This window comes from Felis catus, chromosome C2 (assembly GCF_018350175.1).
Source record: "Felis catus isolate Fca126 chromosome C2, F.catus_Fca126_mat1.0, whole genome shotgun sequence".
Taxonomy (NCBI): Eukaryota; Metazoa; Chordata; class Mammalia; order Carnivora; family Felidae; genus Felis; species Felis catus.
In genome coordinates, this window is record NC_058376.1 from 73,237,970 (window position 1) to 73,264,689 (window position 26,720).

The following is a 26,720-nucleotide window of genomic DNA, read 5'->3' on the forward strand; positions in this document are numbered from 1 at the left end:
TGGAAGTCACATAGGATCACTTTTGCTACATTCTTTTGATCAAAGCAAGATACAGGGCTATGCCAGATTTAAGGTAAAGGGTAATAAACTCTACCTCTTGGTGGGAGAGTACCATGCACATGGAGTGATGAGAGGAATTATTGGTGGCCCTCTAAACAGTCTACTGTATCTTTCAACACACCAATAATGTGTGCCATAAGTGTTAGGAGCCTTTACAGTAGAAAGAGATTTTGATTTATGTCATCTGGAGTATAGCATCAGAATTTTAAAAATTTCTCTAGGTGATTCTGACATGTAGTGAAGTTTGAGAACCACTACTTTAAATCAGTGATTCTCGGGGCTCCTGGGTGGCTCAGCTGGTTAAGCATCTGACTCTTGATTTCAGCTCAGCTCATGATCTCGTGGTTTGTGATATTGAACCCTGCATTGGGCTCTGCATTGATAGCAGGGAGCCTGCTTGGGATTCTCTGTCTCCCTCTCTCTGTCCCCCACTCATGTGCACATGAGCCCGCACTTGCTCTCTTTCTTTTTCTCTCAAAAATAAATAAACATTAAAAAAAAAAATAACCCAGTGGTTCTCAAATTGTGGCCCATGGACCAATAGTATCAGCATCACCCCAGGACTTGTTAGAACTTCAGCTTCTCAGAGTTTACGCAGATCTACTGAATCAGCAACGCTGAGGCCAGGAGCCAGCAATCTGTGTTTGAACAAAGCCTTCTAGGCAGTTTTAAGGTACTCTAAAGTTTGAGAACCACTGTTCTAGAGCAGGGGTTGGCAGACTTTGGCTTGAAGGCCAAATCTAGCCCATCCCTCCCCTGCTTTGCATATAAAGTTTCATTGGAACACATATTCATTTGTTTCTGTATTGTCTATGGCTGCTTTTGCACTACAACAACAGAGTAGTTGTGACAGGGACCACATGGCCCACAAACCTAAAATACTGTCTAGTCCTTTACAGAAAAATGTGCTGACCTGTTCTCTAAAGGACTACTTTATTTTTCCCAGTTCCCAAGACTGTATGTGTCGTGACACCCACTGAAGAGAGGCCTCTTTCTGCTTTAGTGAAAGTGATTTAGTGATTTTAGCTACCCTGAATTCTTATCAGTGGAGTGGTAGTGGATGAACCAAGGCTGCACCCCAGACTAGTTAAAATCAGAGTCTCTGGGAGTAGGCATCAGTAATTTTCAAAGGTCCCCAGGTCATTCCAGAGTTCAGCCCAGTTTGAGAAGCAGTGTATTGCTTCTTCCAAATAAGCTACTTGGAATTCTTAGTAAACGCAGACTCTGATTCTGTAAGTCTGGCCTGGTTTTGGAAATTCTTTTCTAACAAGCACCCAGGTGATACGAATAATTTTGGTTCACACCTGGGGAGCTTAAAATGTGCTGATTCCTGAGTCTCACCAGTGTTTCTAATTATCTCAGCATCAGGGTATTTAAAAGTTCCCCAGGTTATTCTAATGTGCAACCAATGTAAGAACCCCTAGGTTAGAGCAGCCTGTCTCAATCTCTAAGTAATGGAATCACCTAGCAAATGTAATAAAAATACAGAAGGATTTTATCTTTCTTTAACAAGCTTGGACCTTGGTAGTTTCTGTTAGCTTTGCGGGTGATTTTCACACTAAAGCTAGTGAAGAACCACTGCTGTAGAGGACTCAAGAAAGGGAGAAAGAAGAATTTAGAGAAATGGATAGGCTAGGACAGGCAAAGAATATAGAAAAAGAGGAACGCATAATAAACAATAATTTGCATATTGGGCTCTGTTCCTGATGATAGCAAAGAAGAGTCCTCTTGATTTGTTATTGACCTATTTATTACAGGCCTAATGAGCTTAACTAAATAAAAGATTCAGGGAGTTCACAACCATAGCCCTGTACTCTTCTATAGATTTTGGAAAGGAGAGGGATGATTATGTCCTATGGAAGGAATCATAGAAGAGAATGCTGTGGTAGCTGAGTAATATCTAAATGGGTGACAAAGACTTTGAACTACAAAATTTATGCTTTGAGCCACTGGGGCCTAAATGGTAAGAACTGGAAAATCTTCAGTGCCAACTGTGGATATGTAGCCTATCTTGTACTAAACTTTGTAGAGTACTGTTTGCCATACGTAAACTGCATCTCAGTTTTCATCGTTTTCTGAAAACAGCTGAGATAGTGTTGCTTTAACTGTGTCCAGACATGAATGGGGGATAACCTGAGTGTAAGCCATTGGTTTAAAACAACCATTATCTGTGCACTTAAGTCAGATCCTTTTGTAATTAGCACACGCATAGGTCAAATGACATATTGTTGATTATTAGGTATATGTTGGTAGGAATAATACTAATTTTAGAGATGGAACTGAACCTTAGCTTTTGTGTTGGTACCTCCCCCCCCCCCCCCCCCCCGCCGAGTCTGTCATTGTGGTTTTATTATACCATTCCACGTTTTCTGGTGTAGAAACAGAAGACCTGAGATATACTTAATTCCAAGGGTAAAACATTTTTTTTGGTAAAACCTAGGTAAAGTTTTTGGGTGGTCACTGGACACTTTGGAACAGATCTGGATCAGAATCCTCAACTAGTGAAGATAGTAGAACGCAACACAAGGAAAATGGGGAAATCAAATCAAACTTAAGGAAAGAGTCTTGCAGACTTCATTTGGTACCTGGCTTCTAGGTACCAGTGCTACTTGAGATTGGTCCTGACAAGGCTACTTTTACTTTAGTCCCTGTTTCTTTCAAGTCTTCTATAGCTTTTTACTTGCAGCATATGAAAAGAAATGATGTGAATTCTCTCTCAAGCAGAGTATAGATTAGTGACTTAGGAAATGAGACTAAATGAGGCAGTTCTGTGCAGCGGTTCACCACAGAAAAGTGTTAGCGAGCTGTTCTGTGGCTGGATGGCTTGAGATTGGCAACTAGGAGACAGCTTTTTACTCAGTTGCTTTTGCATTAACAATATAATTTTCACTGTAATCGAAGTGTTGAAAATGCGTAGCCTCGATTATTGGCAATTCCTAAAGTACTTCCTATTCTAGTCAAACGTATATAAAATTTAGTTTAGGTAATGTTTTATCTTGGAGGATGTAGATACTACGTAATGTTTGTATAGTTTTAAAACAATGAAACACTACACAGGAAAACATTGTGTTCTTCTCTCTGGAATATACTTCTTTTTAAACGTTACTGAGGGATAATTGGTATAAACAGCATATCAAAGCATACAATTTGGTGAGCGTTGACGTATGTGAACCTGAATAAAACTGTCACCTTAATTAATTTAATGAACATAACAGTTACACCCCAAAAGTTTTCCTTTGCTACTTTGTAATTCTATTTGCTGCCTTCTTATTTCTGGACATTCACCGATCTGCTTTCTGTCATTATTGGTTAGTTTCGATTTTCTATACTTACATGTAAATTGAATCAGTGTAATTATTTTGAGACTCAATTGTGTTGTGTTTAACAATAATTCTTTCCAGGGGCATCTGGGTGGCCCAGTCGGTTGAGCATCTGACTTCGGCTCAGGTCATGATCTCGCAGTTTGTGAGTTTGAGCCCCACTTTGGCTCTCTGCTGTCAGCCTGTCAGCGTGGAGTCCACTTTGAATCCTCTGTCCCTCTCTCTGCCCCTCCCCTACTTATGCTCTCCCCCAAAAAAATAAATATTAAAAAAAGAAAAACAATAATTCATTCCTTTTTTATTGCTTAATAGTATTGCATTGTATGGATATATCATAATTTGTTTATCCATTCACCTGTTGATGGATGTATTAGTTATCTATTACCATAGAGTGGATTACCCCAAAATATAGTGGCTTAAAACAATAAACATTATCTGGTTTCTGGGCCAGGAGTTTTTAGACTTTAGACTTAGCTGGGTGGCTCTGGCTCAGAGTCTTGTATGAGATTGCTATTAAGATATTGGCTGGGCCACAGTCAGTTGAAAGCTTTACTGGGGCTGGAGGATCCAATTCCAAGATAGGAAGTGTGTGTGGCTGTTGGATCCAGGCCTCAGTTCCTCGCCAGGGAGCCTTGTCCCTCGGCTGCTTGAGTGTCCTTAGTACATGGACACTGGTTACTCCCCAAACAGGGGATCCAAGAGCACAAGAGCAAGGGCAAAGAAAAAGCTACATTGCTTTTCATGACTTAGTCTTAGAAGGCATACCTTGTCACGTCCTCCATATTACCATTTGTTAGAAGTAAGTCGCTATGACCAGCCTGCTCTCAAGGTGATCAGGCCCCATTTTTGAAGGGAGGAGTGTCAAAGAATTTGTGGACATATTTTAAAGCCACCACAATGAACATTTGAGTTGTTTCTGGGATTTGGCTATTACAAATAAAGTTGCTTACAAAAATATATGTAAAAGTTTGTATATGTATATGCATTTATTTCTCTTGTGTGAATAGCCAGGAGTGGCTAGTTCATACATAAGGTAGGATTATATTTAACTTTTTACAAAACTGTGTGTATAGTGAAGACTATAAAATATTGCAAAGAAAATTAAGGAAAGAAAAAAGAACTTACTGTTTATAATAATAATAATATTCATATTCATATATTAAAAATCTAAAAATTTTTAAAAATCTTTATTTTCAGATACTCTTAGACTTACAGAATAGTTACAGTACAGAGTACCCATAACCTTTAAATTTCTAAAAATATTTAACTTCTTCAAAGAAATTAAAGAAGACCTCCCAAAATTTAGAAATTATTTTCCAAAGTTGACTGTATCATTTTACAGCAGCCATGTACAAGAGTTCTAGATGCTTCACATGATCAACAACACTTGGTATGGCCACTCTTTTTAAATTCATCATGGTTTTAATTTGCATTTTCTGTTTTTTTTTTTTTTTAAGTTTATTTATTTTGAGAGAGATCCAATTCCAAGATAGGGAGTTTTTTTTTCAGTTTATTTATTTTGAGAGAGTGCGTGCGAGCAAGGGAAGGGCAGAGAGAGAATCCCAAGCAGGCTCTGTGCTTTTAGCACAGAGCACAATGTGGGGCTTGATCTAACAAACTGTGAGATCATGACTTGAGCCAGAATCAAGAGTTGGAGGCCCAACTGACTGATCCACCCAGGTGCCCCTAATTTGTATTTTTTTAATAGTTAATGATGCTCAGTGTGTTTTTGTGTGTTTTTCTGTCAATGTATCTTCTTTGGTGAAATGTCAGCTCTTTTGCCCATTAAACTTTTTTGGATTGCTTATCTTATTATTACTTAGTTATAAGAGTTCTTTCTGTATTCCAGAAATGTCTTTTGCCAGATAAATGTTTTGCAGATACTTTCTCTGAGGCTTTGGCTTGTCTTTTCCATTTTTATGAGTATCTTCTGAAAAGCTATAGCTTTTAATTTTGATTAAATCAGTTTATTGACTTTTTTATTGTATGTTTTCTTTTTGGATTCTACCAAGAAATGTTTGCCTAGTTTATGTTTAGATTTGTGATCCACTCTGCGTTACTTTTTCTATATGTTTGCATGGTAAGGGTCAAAGTTCCTTTTTTTTTTTTTTTTTTTCAGGCTATGGCTCTTCAGTTGTTTGTTGTAACACCATTTGCTCAAAATGGTTTTTCCCTATTGGCACCTTTTTGAAGGCAGCTGTGTTCACCACTATACCACCAGTTGGTACTACACCGTTGGTACTTTTTGTCTAAAAAAATGTGTGGGTCAGTTTTGGGCTCTGTCTTATTTCATTGATCTTTTTGCCTGTCTTTATTCTAATACCACAATAGCCTTAATTACTGTAGCTTTCATAGTAAGTCTTGAAATCAGGTAGTATAGGTATTCCAGCTTTCTTCCTTTTTTTCCAAATTGGCTATTCTAGGTCTTTTACATTTTCATATAAATTTTAGAATCAAATTTTTAACTTCTACAGAAAGCCTTACTGGGATTTGGAGTGGGATTGTATTGAATGTATAGATCCATTTGGTGAGAATGGACATCTTACTAATAGTCTTTGAATCCATGAACACAGTATATCTCTCTATTTACTTAAGTTTTCCTTAATTTCTCTTGGTAATGTTTTGTAGTCTTCACTGTACAAGTCTTACGTATGTATCCCTAAGCATTTCCTATTAAATTTTTTTTAATTTGTTTATTTTGAGAGAGAGAGTGAGCATGAGTGGGGTAGAGGCAGAGAGAGAGGGAGAGCACAGAGCCTGATGTGGGGCTTGAACCCACAAACCATGAGATCATGACCTGAGCTGAGATCAAGAGTCCGATGCTTAACTGACTGGGCCACCTGGGTACCCCAGCATTTCCTATTTTTTGATGCTACTGTAAATGATATATTTTTTTGTCGTGTTTATTTTTGAAAGACAGAGTGTATGCAGGGGAGAGGCAGAGAGAGGGGGACAGAGGATCTGAAGCGGGCTCCGTGCTGACAGCAGGGAGCCCAGCGTGGGGCTCGAGCTCAAACTGCAAGATCATGACCTGAGCCAAAGTTGGACACTTAACCGACTGAGCCACCCACCCAGGCCTTTTTAAAGTTCATTTGCTAAGTTGTTGCTGGTATATGGAAATATCACTGATTTTTGTATATTGACTTTGTTCCTGTGGCCTTGCTAAATATGCTTGTTAGTTCTGGTGGACTTTTCTGTAAATTCCATAGTATTATCTCAATCATATCATCTGTAGATAAAGATAGCTTTGTATTCTTCTATTCTAATATGTCCCCCTTTTTTCATTTTTCTTGCTTGATTGCCTTGCTAGGATCTCTAGTAGAATGTTGAATAGAATTGATGAGAGCAGATATTCTTGCCTCGTTCTTGAGTGTTGCCATTAAGAAGCCTTTCACCACCGAATATGTTAGCTGTACATTTTTTGTATGTGCTCTTTATTAGTTTGAGGAAGTTCCCTTTTATTCCTGGATTCCTGAGAGTTTTTATCAGGAATGAGTGTTGAATTTTGTCAAATGCTTTTTGGTCTCTATTAAGATGCTCATACAGTTTTTCTGTTTTAGTTTGTTATCATGGTAAATTATATTCATTGACTTTTTAATGTTAAATCCATCTTGCATTCCCAAAATAAATCCAATTGTCATGGTATATTGTTCTTTTTATATGTTGTTATTGTATATCATTATTACATATTGAGAATTTTTGCATATGTGGTTATGAGGGATATTGAGGATTCTCCTGTCTCCACATCCTCACTAACACTTACTCTTTTTTGTCTTTTTGATACTAGCCATTCTGAGTTGTGTGAGGTGATATCTCATTGTGGTTTTGATTTGCATTTCCCTGATGATAAATGATGTTGAGCATCTTTTCATGTGTCTCTTGGCCATTTGTATGTTTTCTTTGGAAAAAAGTCTACCCAAGTCCTCTGCCAATTTTTAAATCAGATTGTTTGGTGTATGAGTTCTTTATATATTTGGGGTATTAACCCTTTATCAAATATATCATTTGCAAGTATCTTCTCCCATTCAGTATATTGCCTTTTTATTTTATTGATGGTTTCTTTCACCGTGCAAAACCTTTTTAGTTTGATGTAGTCCCAATTGTTTATTTTTCTTTTGTTTCCCTTGCCTGGGGAGATAGATTAGGAAAAATACTAAGGCCAGTGTCCAAGAATTTACTGCCTATGTATTCTTTTAGGATACATAAGGTTTCAGGTCTCACATTTAGGTCTTTAATCTGTTTTGAGTTTATTTTTGTGTATGGTGCAAGAAAGTGGTCCAGTTTCATTCTTTTGCATGTAGCTGTCCAGTTTTCCCAATCATGTATTAAAGAGACTGTATTTTCCCCCATTGTATGTTCTTGCCTCCTTTGTCGTAGATTAATTGACTATGTAAGTGTGAAGTTATTTCTGGGCTCTTTATTCTGTTCCATGATCTAGGTGTCTGTTTCCATGCTAGTACCATACCGTTTTGAGTACTATAGCTTTGTAGTATAGTATGATGCCTCCAGTTTTCTGTTTTTTGTTTGTTTTTGTTTTTGTTTTGCAAGATTACTTTGGCTCTTTGGGTCTTTTGTGGTTCCATACAATAGGATCATTTGTTCTAGTTCTGGAAGGATACTAACTAATATAGTTAGCTTTATGAATTTTGACACATGCATACAGTTGGATCTCCATACCACAATCTATATGCATGACTATTCCAATAACCCTAAAAATAGCCTTATGTTATGCCTTTGTAGTACCCTTCCTCCTACCCCTTACCACTAGTAATTACTGATTTGTTCTCCATCCCTATAGTTATATCTTTTCCTGGGTGTCCTGTAAATCAAATCATATAGCTTGTAGCCTTTTGAATATGACTTATTTTACTTAGCAAAATCCATTGAAATTCATCTATGTTGTTGTATGTATTAATAGTTGCTCCTTTTTACTGCTGAGTAGTATTCTATTGTGTGATGTACCATAGCTTACTTCTTCAAGGACATTTAGATTGTTTCTAGTTTGAGGCACTTAGGAATTGCACTGCTATAAACATTTGCATACAGGTTTTGGTGTAACTCTAAGTTTTCTTTTTTCTTGGGCAAATACCTAGGAATGGGATTGCTAGGTTTTATGTAAATATAGCTTTAACTTTATAGGCTATGGGAGGTTTTTAACTATAGATTCTATTTCTTTGTTTCTGTTTAGGTTATTGATTTCTTATTGAGTGAACTTTGGTAGTTTTGTCTTTCAAAGAATTAACCAATCTCTATTGAATTTATAGGCCTAAAATTGTTCCCCAATTCTCCTGATTATCCTTTTTTAATAGCTGTAGAATCTGTGGTAATGTCATCTTTCTCCTTCTTGACATTTGAAATTTGTGTTTTAAAATTTTTTCTTGATCACTTTGATGGGAGATTTATCACCTTTATAGATCTTCTGAAAGAACTAGCTTTTGCTTTCATTGAGTTTTGGCTGTTGGGTTTCTGTTTTCTATGTAGCTGACTTCCAGTCTTACCTTTATTATTTCCTTTCTTCTGCTTAATTTGGGTTTAATAGTTTAACATAGTACAGAAAATAATTTTTTCTCTCTGGAAGTAAATTGTCAGATTTTTAAACCCTTTAGTACTCAATCCAGGTGTGTGTGTGTGTGTGTGTGTGTGTGTGTGTGTGTGTGTGTGTGTGTGGTGTTTGGTATTTAGGCAAGAACATGAGACTTTGCTAGTAGCAAGATTTCAGAGAGAGTGAAATTGGTATTGTTTTTAATAAGTAGGAGAACACAGGATTTTCTTTTTGTTTTGAATATTGATTTTTGTGTCTGTTCATCTGACATCTGTTTCCAACTCTGAATGAAGTGTATCTGTTAATTGTTGAATGAAATGTATCTGTTAATTATAGAAGTATTTGGAGTTTCCATGACAAGCCCAGTGAAATTGCCCACACGTGGAGCTACTAGAGTTTAATATGTGGTATCATTTAAATGGGGCAAAATATTGTCACGAGGAGTAAAATTTTATTCTTGTCTCTAATCTTAGCAATCATTGAACCCAAAGGACCATATAATGTTTACTTGAATTAAGAATGTAAAACATTGAAATCCCTACATTTTCCCTGTTGAATAACCTCTAACTAAGATGATATGAAGCAGTTCTGGAGTTGTTTTTACTTAGTATGTTTTGATATGTTAAAGTAAGAAATTCCTGTAGTAAATAAAGTAGACTTCATCTTACTTTTTAGGTTATTTGTCAAAGCTTGAATTAAAATCAAGGAAATAAATCACTCTATTATTTCAACATTGTATTTAAATGTTAATGCAGATGTGATTTTCTCTGTAAATAAAAATAATTTTATTTTTTAGATGAAACTGGCTTAAAAATCAGTTTCAGTTTCTTTTTTAAATCCTTACTTTTTTAGTTGGTCTTCAATAAGAAATATAGGTGTTATTAGAATTGGAGTGATAGTGGAAAGATGTATTATTTACCAATCTACGTGAAAATTATTTTTTTGTTTACTTTTCTAATTGTTTAATGTTACATTTTATCTTTTAGATCCTATTTGACCAAACTCAGAGATCAATTAAAGCACAGCTTCAGAACTTTGTTAAAGAGTAAGTCAATTACAGTGAAAAGAAAAGTAACTAGTGAATGATCACATCTGGGAGTTGGTATCTTTTGAGAGGAATTTTATGGACCATGATTTATTGAAAATTTTGGAGTTTTTGTTTGCTTTTTTGCTTTGTGAAATATATATTGCATTTTTTCCTGAGTTACTCTGTAAAGGAATCAGACTTTATGCCTTTCAGTGAATCATTTATATTATGAAATTTATATTCAGGATACATAACTAGGATTGTTAAAGATTAAAAAATAAAAGAAATAATTTAATGGCCTTTCAAAATCAAAGCAGACCCCAAAAGTGATTGAAATGCTATTAGTTGTTATAGTTGAGACTAAGTTTTCCTTTGTCTCAATATGGTATTTTTTTTGAAGAGAAGATAATGGAATATATGAAAATGAGTCAGGAAAGTGCATGTTTTTTGCCACATGTGAGCCTTTTATGTCACATTCATCCCATTCTATATGTGAAATAAAATGAAACTAGAAATAAAAGACATCCAAATTTTCTAGATAGGAACACATTCCTTTCCCACATTAATCAGTTTTTCTCTTTTAATTCCTGACTGAGAATATATAAAATTACAGATAATGTTGGTTACGATATAGTATTCAGGATAAATGGCAGATGTTATAAGCTGCAGATAGTGGCAGATCTCATGAACATAGTGCACTGCCATTTAGTAGGTTGGAATTTATTGTTTCATTAGTGACGTCTTGCAGATTCTTTGCAAATAATAGACTGATGTTCAGAATGTCCTTATAGAACGTATACATGAAAATTTATGGCTTCTTAACAGAGTTTAAAGCCTTTTTCACAAACACTTTATTATCATTTTTAAATTATTTGTCTTCAAGTCATTTTGCCTAGTTCTCTGGTAGAAAAAAATGAAGGGATATCATGTATTTATCTAAGATCATTAATCAAGGGTTTTGGATTTTTGGAATACTGAATGGAAACTGTTACTCTTTACGGGTACACAGTTGTTTTACAAAGGATGTATCAGTGTGTGTTTTAAGAATATATTCATGCCCTTGACCCAGTAAGTTCCCTCAACAAGAAATGAATGATATTTCTTAAAGTGTGGTTTGCAGACCACCCATAATTGGATTTATGAAAGTTTCACTATTTTTATTTTTTAGAGATCTTAGAAAATTCAAAGATGCCAAGAAGCAATTTGAAAAAGTCAGTGAAGAAAAAGAAAATGCATTAGTAAAAAATGCTCAAGTACAAAGAAACAAACAGCACGAAGTTGAGGAAGCCACAAACATTTTGACAGCAACAAGGAAATGTTTTCGACATATAGCCCTCGACTACGTACTTCAGGTATATTTATTACGTGTTTTCAAAAAACGCTTACTAAACACGTCCTTACTTTTGAATGATGGCATTGAAAGAACAATTAATAATGTTTCTTTGAGTTTAAAATCAAACCATGATCTTTTGTGAAAACTTTTCACTTGTCTGTATATCTCTGTGCATATATTTATGTGTGTACATGTGTACACCTTTGGTTTGGATTTCTTCACCTTTTCACTTAACATGATACTTCTCTCATTTTTAAATGTTGTAAAAAGCATTTTTAATTGCTATATTTTATTCTGTGGAATTACTGTGTCAGTTTAGTGATGATCAGATATCATCAGTCAATTTAGATGATCAGATATAGTGTTGCCAGTTTTTACTGGAAATAGTGAAAATGTAGCTTTCAATAATTATAAATAATAATAACATCTTTGTATATAAATCTTTTGCCACATTTCTGATTATTTCTTTAGAGTAGACTCCTAGAAGTACTAAGGCTTACTATGTTGCCAAATGAAAAATATTTCTAGAAACACTGTTCTCATATTTACCATAATGTAAATATGAGAAAAAAATATGGTGTTTAAAATTTTTTTTTAATGGTTATTTATTTTTGAGAGAGACAGAGACAGAATGTGAGTGGGTTAAGGGCAGAGAGAGAGGGAGACAGAATCTGAAACAGGTTTCAGGCTCCGAGCTGTCAGCACAAAGCCCGATGCGGGGCTCGGACTCACGAGCTGTGAGATCATGACCTGAGCCGAAGTCAGATGCTCAACCGACTGAGCCACCCAGGTACCCCAAAAATGTGGTGTTTTTTAAAACTAGAGATCAGTGTTTGGTAAGTTGCCTTGTGATCTTCTGGTCCTATGTATAATTGAAATCTATTTGGATTTGATAGGTCTCCAAAGGGATTCAAGAGATGTGAAAAGTGAAGGCACATATACATTGTTTCACATGTACTTGATATTTTCCTATGTATCATGAGTTGAAAGCTCTAAAGCTTAGGGGATTAGTTTGTCTAAATCTCCTTTTACAAAACAGCAATAGAGTCCTCAGAGATTGTGGACTTCATAGTGATCACAGGGCATTTCTTTAAAAAAATACATAAGTAACCATATACAAATTAGTGCCTAAAAACTACTTAGATGGGGTGCCTAGGTGGCCCGGTCAGTTGAGTGTCGGACTTCAGCTCAGGTCATGATCTCTCCATTCGTGGTTTCAAGCCTTACATCCAGCTTTCTGATGTCAGCACGGAGCCCGCTTTAGATCATCTGTCCCTCTTTCTCTCTACCCCTCCTCTTCCCCCCCTTGCACTTACACTCTTGCCAGGTAAAACATTAAAAAAACCCTCCTTAGATAACTTTGCAAAACAGTAGAAAAAGACTAAGATTTTTTAAAATTTTCTATTCAGTAAGTGGGAAGTTATATTTTAAAAAATGAAGTGAATTCCGTTTATTAATGAAAGTCTCTAGAATGGTATGGTCTGTAATTTCCTATTTCCCATTACCTACCTCACATTCACCCCACTTCTGCAGTAATACGAATACGGTCTTCCTATCCGATTCCACTGAAATGGCTCATGCTAAGGTCTTACTCATTAGATAGAATTTAATTTTTAACCAACTTGACTCTCGCGTTTCACTGAAATGGTAGACCACACTCTTTCTTGAAATATACTTTTGTCTTAATTTATTTCAAATAACTTTAGGTCATCTTTCCAACTTCTGTTGCTTTTCAGTTTCCATGTTGAGCTTCTCTCCTTTGCCTACCTTTTCAACCTCTTTTTCAGGTTTACATCTTTGGTTCTGTTCTTTTCTGACCTTTTGATTTTCCTGACAATCTCATGCTCTTTGCTTGAATTACCACTAAGTACAGATGACAAAATTTATTTTTCTCAGACGCCCCTCTTTCTTTTTGTATTCACAACTGAAAACTGTCTTCTTCCAGGTGGCGTCTTTTTGCCCTTACCTAACTTGAATGGCGACACCCTTTTGCTCAATCCTAGAAGTTCCTGTGGAGAGTTGTTACACCAGATATTCTCATTCTCAGCTGCTATACCTAACAGCCAAAACTGCCTTATAAAGTTCTGTGAATCTCTTAAGTCTGTTCTTTCTGACCCTTGCTGTAGCACTTTATTATTTCTTATCTAGACTATTAAGATGTTCTCATAAAACTGGTCTTGCTTGCACTGCTTTTATGTGCTCCATTACTAGTTTATTCTCTCTTCTGTGGTCAGTTACTCAAACCTGTCCAGGCAAAATGAATCATTCTTGCCTCTGCTTCCACTGTGCTGCCATAATATTGTCATGCACATTGCTGTTAGAGCACTTACTTGCATTTATTGTAATTATTTATTTCTGTGTCTTTTATTCCTAGGTTGTGTTCCTTCCCTCTAGTCCAGTGGTTGGAAAATAAATTTTCCATTTTCTGTGGTGTTCATCCAAATAGTTTCACATTAGGACCCCTGCTTCCTCTATAGCTATTGCATTATTTGATTTTCCTTATGAGAACTGTTGTGTCATTTAATTATATGGCCTAAGTGGCGATTTTAGGGCATAGTAAGTAATAAATATCCAAATTTATAAAGTTTGTCATGCTTTAGCTTCCTTAAATACGTGATTTTACTTTTTTTCAAGTAAATGCTGTTTTTTGTTGCCAAACAGAAAAAAATACATAGAAGAGAGAGGCACTTTTGTTTGGTATTTTTCAAAGTTTGAATAATAGGTTATCTGCAGCCCCTGCTTTTATTTAGAGCATTTGAAAGTTAATATTTTAGTTCTCAAAACTGAATGGGCCTTGAAACACATACAAAGGAAATTAGTGGTTAGTTAAGTGTAGTTATTTGGATTTTTCTTGGTGTGGTTTTGTTTTGCGATCAGTGCTTTAAAATTATCTTGTAAGACAACAGGCAGAAGAACATATTAAAAAGGAAGATATTCTGTAAATCTTTTGACAATGATAGCAAAAAATGAATGATTCTTTTTTTGTATAAATATTTAATTTCATTAAGCTGATATGTAACAGATAAAAATAAAATACTTGTTAAGAATTTTCTAGAGTTGGGAGAGATACTACAAAGGTAACTTTCATAATTTACTGGTCTTTTAGTAAGTTTAGTCTACTTAAAATATTTAAGGTCTATTAATTTATTTAACAAATATTTATTGAGTCCTCACTATGTACTACTTGGGGAATGCAGCTGGGAGTAAGACATAGGTAAATAAGAAAATATAAGGTAGTTATGAATGCTGTGAAGAAAATAAATAGGTTGATATACTAGAGAGTATACCAACTCTAGTATATAGGGCCTACCTTGGACGTTTTTGAGGAGATAGTATTTAAGCTGGGGCCTGATTAGTTAGAGGTGTCCTCGTGTCTGGGCAGAAAATCATGACATGAAGACAGAGCAGCTAGTTTGAAGGTGTTGAGATGGAAGTAGTTTTGGATTGTAGTTGGAGCACAGAAAGGGGAAAGTAGTAGAAAGCTAGGTTAGAGAGGCAATCATCACAAAGGGCCACTTAGGTGATAGAAGGAAGTTGGAAGGTTTTATGTTGGACATAGCATAATCTTATCTATATTTTGAAAAGATCACTCTGCTTGCTGTGTGGAGAATGGATTGTAGAGAGTCAAGTATAGAGAGACTAGTTCATAGGCCATTGCAACAGTCTAGAAAAGATAGGATGATGGTTGGTAGTGGTGGTAAAAGTAGTGAGGATTTGTATTACAGATACATGTTGAAGGGTCTGGATGGACAGTTAGATGAGGAGGATGGGGAAAAGATGGAATTCTGAGAAATTCAAAGGTCTATCAAAGTGATAGTTTTATCATTACAGTATTTATGGCTTAAGCATGACCAGTTTTTCTTTGAACTGAAATGGATGACAGTTTCATTGGTATGTTTGTCTTAACTGTTTTTGCAAAATGCAGGTCAAAGGGTAAAAACCTTGAACTTTGTTTTTATTTACTTTTCTGGAAAAGTATTAAACTTCAGAATAAGAAAATTTTACAATATTGCACTGTAGATTAGTTTTTAAAGTAAAAACTGGGTGATTAACCAACTGTATTTTCCCTCAGATTAATGTCCTTCAATCAAAACGAAGATCAGAAATCCTAAAATCAGTAAGATATTTATTGAAATGATATTTTAAATATTTTGGTATGATCGGAATGCACATATGTAAGCATTTAAGCAGCATCATATGTTTGTGTGTATATATATGTAAATATATTTATTCCAGGTTCATAATTAATCTTTACAGATCTTTTTGTATTTCTCATATGCCACTTAACCACTTTTTTGTCTCCTTCACGTTATAGTTATTTATGTGTATCTCCTCTCTTAACACACTGCGAGCTCCTTAGTGTAGATGTTTAAATGTTTCAGATTCAGGGCATGCATAAATAGTATCATTTAGAGATTTTTTCCTTAGGATTATTGATGATGTATCAGCCTTTTGGTTTGTTCTTTGGAGTGCAGTTGGAAAATAAATGGGATGAAATTTGAGAATAATTTTTTTCCCTGAGCCACTATACCCATAGAGAAAGTGATTTTTTTTTTTTTTTTTTTAATGTGACCATTTTTGGTCTTAAAGCTATCAAGGAAGTGGGCAGGGGGTGGTAGTGGTATGGCATTGAACTTTTTCATATTTCGAGAATCTTAGAAATAATTTTTCCTCTCTTTGTTCACTGAAGTGTTTTATTTTTCTTTTCCCCTGAAAGGGTATACTTAAATTGCTTTGATCCTTGTCCCCACCAAGCTTTTTCCTAAATTCTATATTTATGATAGTGCTTACAGGTAAGTACATTGTACTTGCTCTTTACTTCCACTTCCTTTTCCAGACTGAGAGTAATGTATGTTAATTGTAGAAAATTGAAAACTGAAATGTATGAAGAAAAGAATTAAAATACTTATAAATCTTACTACCAAGGGAGAACCACTGTTATTATCTTGGCATATATCTGTATCTTTTTTCCTCTCTTTCTGTGTGCATGTATGTGTGTGAATGTGTATATGTGTATTCTAAAATGGCTTTTAATTAAAAAAATTTTTTTTTAAACATTTACTTATTTTTTTTAAATTAAAAAAAATTTTTTTTTCAACGTTTATTTATTTTTTGGGGGACAGAGAGAGACAGAGCATGAACGGGGGCGGGGCAGAGAGAGAGGGAGACACAGAATCAGAAACAGGCTCCAGGCTCTGAGCCATGAGCCCAGAGCCTGACGCGGGGCTCGAACTCGCGGACCGCGAGATCGTGACCTGGCTGAAGTCGGACGCTTAACCGACTGCGCCACCCAGGCGCCCCTTAATTTTTTTTTTTTAATGTTTATTTATTTTTGAGACAGAGAGAGACAGAGCATGAACGGGGGAGGGTCAGAGAAAGGGAGACACAGAATCCAAAACAGGCTCCAGGCTCTGAGCTGTCAGCACAGAGCCTGACGCAGGGCTCGAACTCACGGACTGTGAGATCATGACCTGAGCTGAAGTCGGCCGCTTAACCGACTGAGCCACCCAGGCGCCCCAACATTTACTTATTTTTGAGAGACAGAGAGAGGCAGAGCATGAGCAGGGGAGTGGGAGAGAGAGAGATATACAGAATCTGAAGCAGACTCCAGGCTCTGAGCTGTTAACACAGAGCCTGATGCGGGGCTTGAACTCACAAACTGTGAGACCATGACCTGAGCTGAAGTCGGATGCTCAACTGGCTGAGCCACCTAGATGCCCCCAAAATGGCTTTTAATTTTTTTTTTAAACAAAATAAGAATCATTGCTACATATGTTTTGTAGCTTTCTTTTCTCAATAGTAACACTAAAGTCATCAGATGTCATTAAATATTTTTTATTTAACGATGACTTGTGGCGAAATAGAATTCCACCATGTGGATATATTAGAGGTAGGCAACCTTTTTTTGTGAAGGGCCAGGTAGTGACTATGTTAGGTCTTGTGGGCCATGTGGTCTGTGTTGTAATTACTTAACTTTATGCTGTAGTGAGAAAGTAACCATAAGGGTACCAGGGTGGCTCAGTCAGTTGAGTGTTCGACTCTTGATTTTGGCTCAGGTCATGATCCCAGGGTCTTGGGATCGAACCCTCCATGCTGAGTGTGGAGTCTGCTTAAGATTCTCTCTCTTTCTCTCTCTCTCTCTCTCTCTCTCTCTCTCTCCCCCTCCCTCCCTCCCTCCCTCCCTCTCTCCCTCTCTCCCTCTCCCTCTCCTCACCCCCCCCAAACCCTCTCCCCTGCGGTGTGCTCTCTGAAATAGAGAGAGAGAGAGAGAGAGAGAGACAAAGCAGCCATAGATACTATGTAAATGAATAGAATGGCTGTGTTTTAATAAAACATTTTTCTTATAGACATGGAAATTTGAATTTCATACAATTTTCACCTGTAATGAATTTCATGCCATCTTTTCATTTTCTTTCAACCATTAATAAATGTAAATACCACATTAGCTCATAGGCCATCCAAGGACATATGATGGGGCTGGATATAGTTTGCAGGTCATAGTTTGCTGATCTTGAATATGCCATAAATTAATTTTATCCATTAATGGATTTTAAAGTAATTTCCATGTTTTTGACTTTAAAAATATTCTAGTGGTCATTCTGATAAACAATATGACTTATTATCGTAATTTCCTTAGGTTATATTATGACAAGAGATTTGGCTAAGAGCCAAAGGGTTTAAGCATTTATTAAAACTTTTAAAAAATAATGTTAAATTTTAAGACTTACACAACATTTCCACTAGTAGTGTGTGAAAGTGAACTATATTACTAACACTGGGTATTAGTTTCTTCCACTCTACCTATAATTTGGTAGATAGAAAATGTCATGTCTTTGTTCAGTTTTGCATTTCTTTACTACAAATGAGTTTGTATTAAATGTGTGTGAGTTTGAATTTTTTTCTGTATATTTTTTGGCCTCTTATGTTTTCTCTTTTGTTGTTGTTGTTGGAGTGTTACTGATTTGTAACATGTCTTATATTTTAAGACTGTTTACCCTTTGCCATTGTATTTTTCTAGTTTTATCACTAATCTTTCAATAGGCTTATGTGTTTTGCTGTGTAGGCATGTTTTATGTAGTTGTAGCTATTAATCTTTCACCCTCTTTTTTATATAATTGTTTTTTATTATATTCATAAAGTTGCACAACTACTGTTACCTAATTCCAGAATAATCTTTTATTGAGCTTTGTCCTTGTGTGTTTGTTTTATTTAATTGACTTTTCTCTTAAAAAAAAATTCTTTTGAAGCATTCTTGAATGTTAAAGACCTTATGACCTATTTTAGGTTTCAGAAAATTAAATAGATGCCTCATCTTGCTAACATAGAGGGATGCTTGAAGGATTCTTTCAGTATTGTAATTGAATTAAATTTCTTCCCATATAAAAACAATAAATAAAAATAAAGATGATTTTTCTTTCACAAATAGGTAAAATATAGGAAAACCTGGAAAAAATCTTAACCCATTAGCAACATATTTGTATATTGGGAATGAATATTCAGAAACCTCCATATTGGCAAAGTCTGTTGACTCCTTTAAGTATCTTGAGAAAAAAAAATTAGCATTCCCTGCTTTGGGTTGTGCTTAGTGATCCTAGCAGGTTATAAAGTGTGATTGTTTTATTTTGAGAGCTTCATACTTCCCATTCTAATCTTTTAATGTTTTATTTGCAATTTAAAGTTTTGCCAGTGAATTTGGTTGAAAGGCACATAGATATTTTATAATGCACTTGGGAAGATGGTGAAAGTATTGAATACTTGATTCTTTAAATTATTACTATATGAATCTTGATCATCTGGATATAATCTAAACAACTAAAATTTGGGGCATTGTTAAATTTTTAAACCACTTGGAGATTTCTTTTAAATAAAATTTATTCTCGCTTCACATATATTTCTGAAATACTCTTAAGAAAAATGACCCAATTTCAATTTTAAATAGGTTTGATATTTTGGGCTCTAAAGGAATAATTTTTAAACATTAGATAAGATCAAGATTTTTTAAAAAATTCAGAGTATTTATCTAAGAATTGATTTTAAAATGCTAATCTTTTTTTTCTTTTATTAGATGTTATCTTTTATGTATGCCCATTTGGCCTTCTTCCATCAAGGATATGATCTATTCAGTGAACTTGGGCCCTACATGAAGGATCTTGGTGCACAGGTAATATTGTACTGTATTGCTTGATTCTGTATTATACATTGATACTTGTATTTTTAAAAAATGTTTATTATTTTTGAGAGCGAGACAGCGCATGTGTACATGAGAGTTGGGGAGGGGCAGAGAGAGGAGGACAGAGGATCCAAAGCAGGCTCTGCACTGACAGCAGCAAACCTGACCTGGGGCTCGAGCTCAGGAAGAATAAGATCATGATCTGTGCCGAAGTTGGACGCTCAACTGACTGAGCCACCCAGGCACCCCTGATATCTGTGTATTTTTTTTTAATTGAGATATAATTGACATACAATATTGCATTAGTTTCAGCTATATAAAATAATTTGAGGTGTGTGTGTGTGTATACATATACATATACATATACATATACATATACATATACATATAGGTTAAATGACCATCTCAAAAGTCTAGTTAACATCTATAACTCCAGTTAGTTACAATTTTTTTTTTCTTGTGATCAGAACTTTTAGATTACTGTTAAGCAACTTTCAACATACAATACAGTAGTGTTAACTATAGTCACCATGCTGTACATTACATTTCCAGGACTACCTTTTGACCCCATTCACCCATTTTATCTACTCGGCCCCCTCCCCAACCTCTGCCAGTCTGTTGTATCTTGTGAGTTTTTTTGTTTTTTCTTTTTTTTTTAGATTAATATATAAGTAGGATCTTATGGTATTTATCTTTCTCTGTTGACTTAATTTCACTTAGCATGATGCCCTCAAGGTCCATCTGTGTTGTTGCAAATGATAGAATTTCCTTTTTTTAAAAAAATGGCTGAATAGTATTCCCTTGTGTATATATACACCACATTTCCCTTATTCTTCTATTGATGGACACTTAGGGGGTTTCCATGTCTTGGCTATTGTAAATAATGCTGTGGAGAACATAGTGATGCAGATATTTTTTCAAATGAGTGTCTTTGTTTACTTTGGGTACATATCCAGAAGAGGCATTGCTTCTTCTACATATGGTAGTTCTGCTTTTAATTTTTTGAGGAACCTCCATACTGTTTTCCATAGTGGCTGCACCAGTTTATATTCCCACCAGCAGTGCACTTTTCTCTTCATCCTTATCAACACTTTTTATTTCTTGTCTTTTTGATGACAGCCATTTTGACAGGCATGAGGTGCTATCTTATTGTGGTTTTGATTGGCATTTTCATGATGATTAGTGATGTTGAGCACCTTTTCATATACCTTTTGGCCATCTGTATGTCTCCTTTGGAGAAATGTCCCCTCAGATCCTCTGCCCATTTTTAAATCAGAGTGTTTGTCTTTTTGCTATTGTGTTGTATGGATTCTTTATATATCTTGGACATTTATATCAGATATATGATTTGCAAATATATTTTGCCATTCAGTAGGTTGTCTTTTCATTTTGTTGATAGTTTCCTTTGCAGAAGTTTTTTGGTTTGATAAAGTCCCACTTTTTTTTTCTTTTTTCTTTTCTTTTGATGCCTTTGCTCTGAGATCTGTATTTTTAAAGAAATTTAGCATTTTGGGAAATATGACATTTATTTAGTAAAGAAGTTTGATGCTACAGATGATTTATGTGTGGGTTAAATGTGTATAACCAAAAATAAGATTAAAGTTAAAACTATGCTATTGGGGCACCTGGGTGGCTCAGTGGGTTAAGCATCTGACTCTTGATTTCGTCTCAGGTCATCTCATGGTTCGTGGGTTCGAACCCCACATTGGGCTCTGCGCTGATAATGTGAAACCTGTTTGGGATTTTTCTCTCCCTCTCTCTCTCTGTCCCTCCCTTGCTCTATCTCTCTCTCTTTCTCTCAAAAAAAAGAAACATAAAAAAAAATTTAAAAAGCGTTACAGATAGTATATGAGGGTGTTGAAAAGAAAATTTAAAAACAAAGTGTTTCATAGTATATGTGGCTCAGTTTATTTTTCACATTATACATTTGGATAATTAAAAAATCCTACTGATTTTTCATTTGAAGTTAGAGCTCCTTTTTTATTTTGCAAAAAATGTATATTTTGCTATTTTGAATAATAAAATTTTTAGAATCTTAAGATTAAGGAACTCTTGGGAACTTTTTCATTTTATACATACACACGTGTGAATTGTATATATGTATAACAGTATTATATAGAAATTTCATTGTATTCAAATTATTTTTGATAACTGAGCAGAACTTTATATTAATTTGTTCTGGGACATTCTTTTTTGTTGATTGGTGAGCTTTCTGGATTCATTAGTACCAACTTTTGGGTAATACCCCCCCCCCCCCCCCATAGGTTCGTATTACCTTTTGAGGGCAGGGGGTTAAGGATGAAAAATAGAATTTAGGGAAATGAGGAAAAGGTAAGAGCATAACGAGAATTGCATTCATGGACCAAAAGTAAATACTGTGTGTGTGTGTGTGTGTGTGTGTGTGTGTGTTGGGATGGTATGCAGAGCATATGCCATGAGTTGCCATACTGTTCCCTAACTCTAAGTAGACTTACGTAGACTTAAGTAGAACTTAATCTATTGGAGGAAACCAACATGTCACCAGACTGTTATTACTTTTTGTGCTAAGTGCCCTGTCTGGGAATATACATTGAGACTAGGCTTGTTTGCATGTGTTAGAAGCCTGAAAATAATGGTAGCTTCAACAGCATGGAGTATTATTTCTCCTATGTCAAGTCAGAGTCCTGGTATGGTGGTCGCTTGATTTGCAGGGATGCAGGCTTATTATATTTTTTGATCCTATCTCATGGTTCAAAGTGGCTGATCAAGCTTTAGTCACCATACCTACATTCTAGCTAACGGGAAAGAGGAGAGGAGAAAGAAAGATGCATTCTCTCTTTTTATGAATATCTCCTGGAAATTGTAGAGGTCACTTCTGTGTACATCCTAATGTCACACTAGCTGCAAGGAAAGATGGGGGATACAGATTTAATGCCAGATAATCATGTGACCTACTAGAATTTGGGGGTTGTATTAAGAAAGAAAGAGAGAATGGTTATTGGGATCTCTATACATAGCAAAGGATGAAAGAGTTATAGGAACATACAGATGGAACATGTAACCCAGACTTGGGAGAAAGGCAAGAGTTTCCTAGGCTAGGTACTTCCCACATTCTGTCAAATTTTATGTTGCACCCTCATCCTACATGAAATATAATTTATAAAAAAATTAAGTTGGATTGAAGTTGAATAGTTTAAATAATTATATATTTTAGACATTTATTAATTTCAGTTTTGCTGTTTCCCCCTCTCAGTTCTCACATGACTTTTCATGTAGCTTTGGTGTCTATATAGAGTCTAGTGGAAAATATAGCCTGGTTGGAGGTGGTCAGTTAGGATTTTCTTTTTATAATTCAGTTATGAGATGACTGCATCTGGAACTAGGAACATGTAGTAATAGAAATAAATAGACTTGAGGGATATTTAAGATATAGCCAATTTGAAGGTAGAGGGACATGATGAGTTGAGGTTTAAATGTGTTGAATTTTGAGGATAGGACATCTAAGTGAATATATCTGGAGCTCATAAAAACAAAAAAAAACAAAAACAAAAAAAAAACACACCAAAACCTAGATTAAAGGAGGCAGTAGCATATAATTGCTAATTGTAACCACAATAGTGGGTGAATTGACCCAAGGAGAGTTAATAAGTATCTCAAAATCCTTTTTGTATTTCAAAAGATAGTTTTGAAAAATGTAAGTGCTAGAACAGTATGCTTAAAGATGTTACGGTCAAGCGCTGCTAGTATAGAGTGAAAAGAGAATCTGGCTTCAAACAGGGCCCTAAGAATGACATATTTATTTTATTTTATTTTTTATGTCTTAATTTATTTTTGAGAGAGATAAAGAGACAGAGTGCAAGCTGGGCAGGGGCCGAGAGAGAGGGAGACATAGAATCTGAAGTAGGCTCCAGGCTCTGAGCTGTCAGCACAGAGCCCGACATGAGGCTCGAACCCACGAACCATGAGATCATGACCTGAGCCAAAGTTGGATGCCTAATTGACTGAGCCACCCAGGTGCCCCAAGAATGGCATATTTTTAAGGGACAGTTAAGTATGAGAGCTCCATGAGAACATAGATGAGAGAGGAGGTGGAAACCCAAGAGACGGTGGTAGCACAGGCCAAGTAAAGAACATCTCTAAAAGGAGGGGGTGGTTGTCAATACAAATATTGGAAAAAAGGTCCAGTAAACCTAGGGCTATTGCGTCTAGCAGCAAGAAGGTTATTTGTTACCTCTGCGAGAGTAGAGGGTCTGAGCGGCAGAACTAAACTACAGTGGGTAGTAGTTATGAATATGAAATGGACAAGTGAAGAACGGAATATTTTTCCAGAAGTTGTGTTGTGAAGGAAAAGGAGGGAGAAGGTAGTAGCTAGAGGGGACTGTAAGTTGGAGGAAGGTTTTTTTTAAGGTAGTAGGATTTCCACCTATATACAAGCAGATGGAAATGGAAGAAGTTGAAAAGTAGAAAGAGAAGTGACGATATCTGATGTGGTAGGAGTAGAAGGGATTCCAGACACAGGATTGGGGGCACCTGGCTAGTAATAGGCACCTGTGAAACTTCTAATGTCCATCACTAATAGAAGCATGGGACACACCTGCTGTGCTCCAAACTCTCTCTTCCTGATACAGTCTGAGCACGTAGGAGACAGGACTGTCAGTCTTCACATCTCCTCAGCTCGTACTTCCTCCAACCCTCCACCATGTGAAAAGATTTTTTTTTCCTTTATATTTCTCCTCCAACAGAGAGAGGTGAATTTTTCCCCTTTCTGCTGTAATAGCAGTGGGGTGGGTTGTAGCAGAGGCGTTTACTGCCAGTCCGACAGGCAGAAAACCATCACTTGCATTGCAGTACTATTGTGGAAGTTACACTCACACAAGTTTACAAGTATTAGTTGAATCTTAGGGTCTACTTTGTACCTCACTTCAGTCTGAGTGAATGAATAATATTATATGCCATCAATTAAAGTCTATAAAACCATGGTATAATGGTTATTTTATTCATTCAGTATAAGAAAATGTTGAGGGCATTTGACTAGTGCAACATGTACCAGCCTTACGCGTCAAATCAATGTTACATGTCACCAAGGCGTGTATGCATTAGATCCTCAAGTGCAGGCAGTAGTATAGTTGACATCTAAATCAAATATGTATAGTAGTGATAGTTCTGTTTCAGTGTGTTTTCTTTTGGTTTTTATTAATATTCAGTGATAATTAAGATTGTATGGGGGCGTCTGAGTGGCTCAGTCAGTCGAGTGTCCAACTCTTGATTTCGGCTCAAGTCATGACCCCACGGTCGTGGGATTGAGGCCCACATTGGGCTTTGTGCAGAGCGTGGAGCCTGTTTAAGATTCTCTCTCTCGGGGCGCCTGGGTGGCTCAGTCGGTTAAGCGTCCGACTTCAGCTAGGTCACGATCTCGCGGTCCGTGAGTTCGAGCCCCGCGTCGGGCTCTGGGCTGATGGCTCGGAGCCTGGAGCCTGCTTCTGATTCTGTGTCTCCCTCTCTCTCTGCCCTCCCCCCCCCCCCCCCCCCCCGTTCATGCTCTGTCTCTCTCTGTCTCAAAAATAAGTAAAACATTAAAAAAAAATTTTTTTTAAAAAAGGTTCTCTCTCCCTCCGCCTCTCTCCCCTGCTTGTGTGTGCTCTCCCTTTCTCAAATTAAAAAAAAAAAAGATTCTATGGCCAGTTGTACACCTGAAACTAGTATTCCACTGTATGTTAACTGGGATTTAAAGAAAAACTTTAAAAAAGTATTTTTTTTTAATTAAAAAAAATTGTGTGGTCAGAATCATTCTCTGGCAGGAAAATAAAAATCATGTGTAATAGAGAGTGAATAAAGAATCAAGTAGTTTTTTTTTTTTTTACAAAGGCTTTTTTCAATTTGTTTCTAAAGGATATCAATGAAAACATTTGGACATTTAATACTTTATCTTTCTCCTTATTCCTGTTGATATTTACATTTTTATTTTTTCATTTACCCCACATGAATCATTTAGAGGTATGGGGGTTTGAAGATGAAATGACATACATCACAGTCTAGGAGAGTAAACTCACATAATATTTTATGACCCAGTTGTTTGTTATTCCAGAAGAGTAGTTCAAGAAGCCAGGGCATTTGTCATGATACTGGAAAATCATCTTTTCTGATGGAGAGGAACAAGAAGGAAATGAGATTTTATGATTTCATAAGTTTTTTGGGCTTTTAAAAAAGAATGTTAAACAATGGTGATTTTATGCCCTGACCATATGAGTGATTACTATTTTATTATTATTACTATTTTTAAAAATTATTATTTAGCTTTCTCTTTTATCTGGTGAGATTTTTGTTTGTTTGTTTTTTAAGCCTTTTAGATTTGATGATAACATTAAGAAGCCAACTTGAAAACATGAAGCGTTTTGAGTGATTGGAAGTATGTGTTCTGTTGAACTTGTGAGAGTTGGCCCACCCTAGCTTAGCTGCTACTCTTTGCTGTTCGGGGGAAAACAAGTCACCACTGTGTCTTCTTTCTTTCTTTGATTCTGACTACTGCAATTGCTGAGTGGGTCCGCAGGCAACTTCAGCTAGAGTCCTCTTTCTTATTCCGGGAGTTCATGTTATCCCTGTTGTGCCCTCGACAAGGCCGCCTGTCACGTTTGCTTAGCACCACAACTGTTCTTAGAAATGTTTTTCCTGGAGGAGTTATAGACCTTCTCAAAAAGGATTTGATACCAGAAAAGAAAGAAGTTCCATTTTAAAGTTGCAGCCAAAATGCTTTTTTAAAGAAATGTAAATGGACTGACTTAGAGTATGTTTTTGAAAAATGATACCTTTTTTTTTTTTTAATTTTTAAGTCTCTATAATTTTCTCTCTTTCCCCCTTTATAGTTGGATCGACTGGTTGTAGATGCAGCAAAGGAGAAAAGAGAGATGGAGCAAAAACATTCCACCATTCAACAAAAGGTACTTGAAGAGAAAAGTTCAAGGAGAGGAATTCCTATTTTGTACAACTGTTCAGTTATTGGTTTCAGCAAGATACTATCATGTTGCAACAAATCTTATGAGTTGCTGTAGTAATTAAATTGGGTAAATTCCTCATTTTTTGGTGAAAAGTAAAAAGTTTTTAGATGGTCAGGCATGTATTTTATTATTCTTTTAAAATATTTGAAAGCTGTGCTCTTGAACCAGTTTGCAAAAACATCAATCTCTTAGGACCTTAACTAAAAAATGGCCCTTAGAATTTAAACTGATATTTACAATTTCAGTTAGGATATCACCAATCCCTGTAAAGCCTGTGAGTGAGAATGAGTGGGGTGG

The 26,720-nt window shown here is 35.9% G+C and overlaps 1 protein-coding gene across 10 annotated transcripts in view; it reads left to right on the forward strand.

Moving 5' to 3' along the window:
* Nucleotides 1-26,720, forward strand: part of ACAP2 (ArfGAP with coiled-coil, ankyrin repeat and PH domains 2) — a 155,305-nt gene that overhangs the window by 81,477 nt on the left and 47,108 nt on the right. For all 10 annotated transcript variants that reach the window (XM_023260282.2, XM_023260284.2, XM_023260287.2 and 7 more), the window contains 5 exons: nt 9,909-9,967; nt 11,118-11,301; nt 15,355-15,399; nt 19,348-19,443; nt 26,292-26,366. In XM_023260282.2, coding sequence (XP_023116050.2) covers nt 9,909-9,967; nt 11,118-11,301; nt 15,355-15,399; nt 19,348-19,443; nt 26,292-26,366 — 459 coding nt within the window. The remainder of the gene's footprint in view (nt 1-9,908; nt 9,968-11,117; nt 11,302-15,354; nt 15,400-19,347; nt 19,444-26,291; nt 26,367-26,720) is intronic.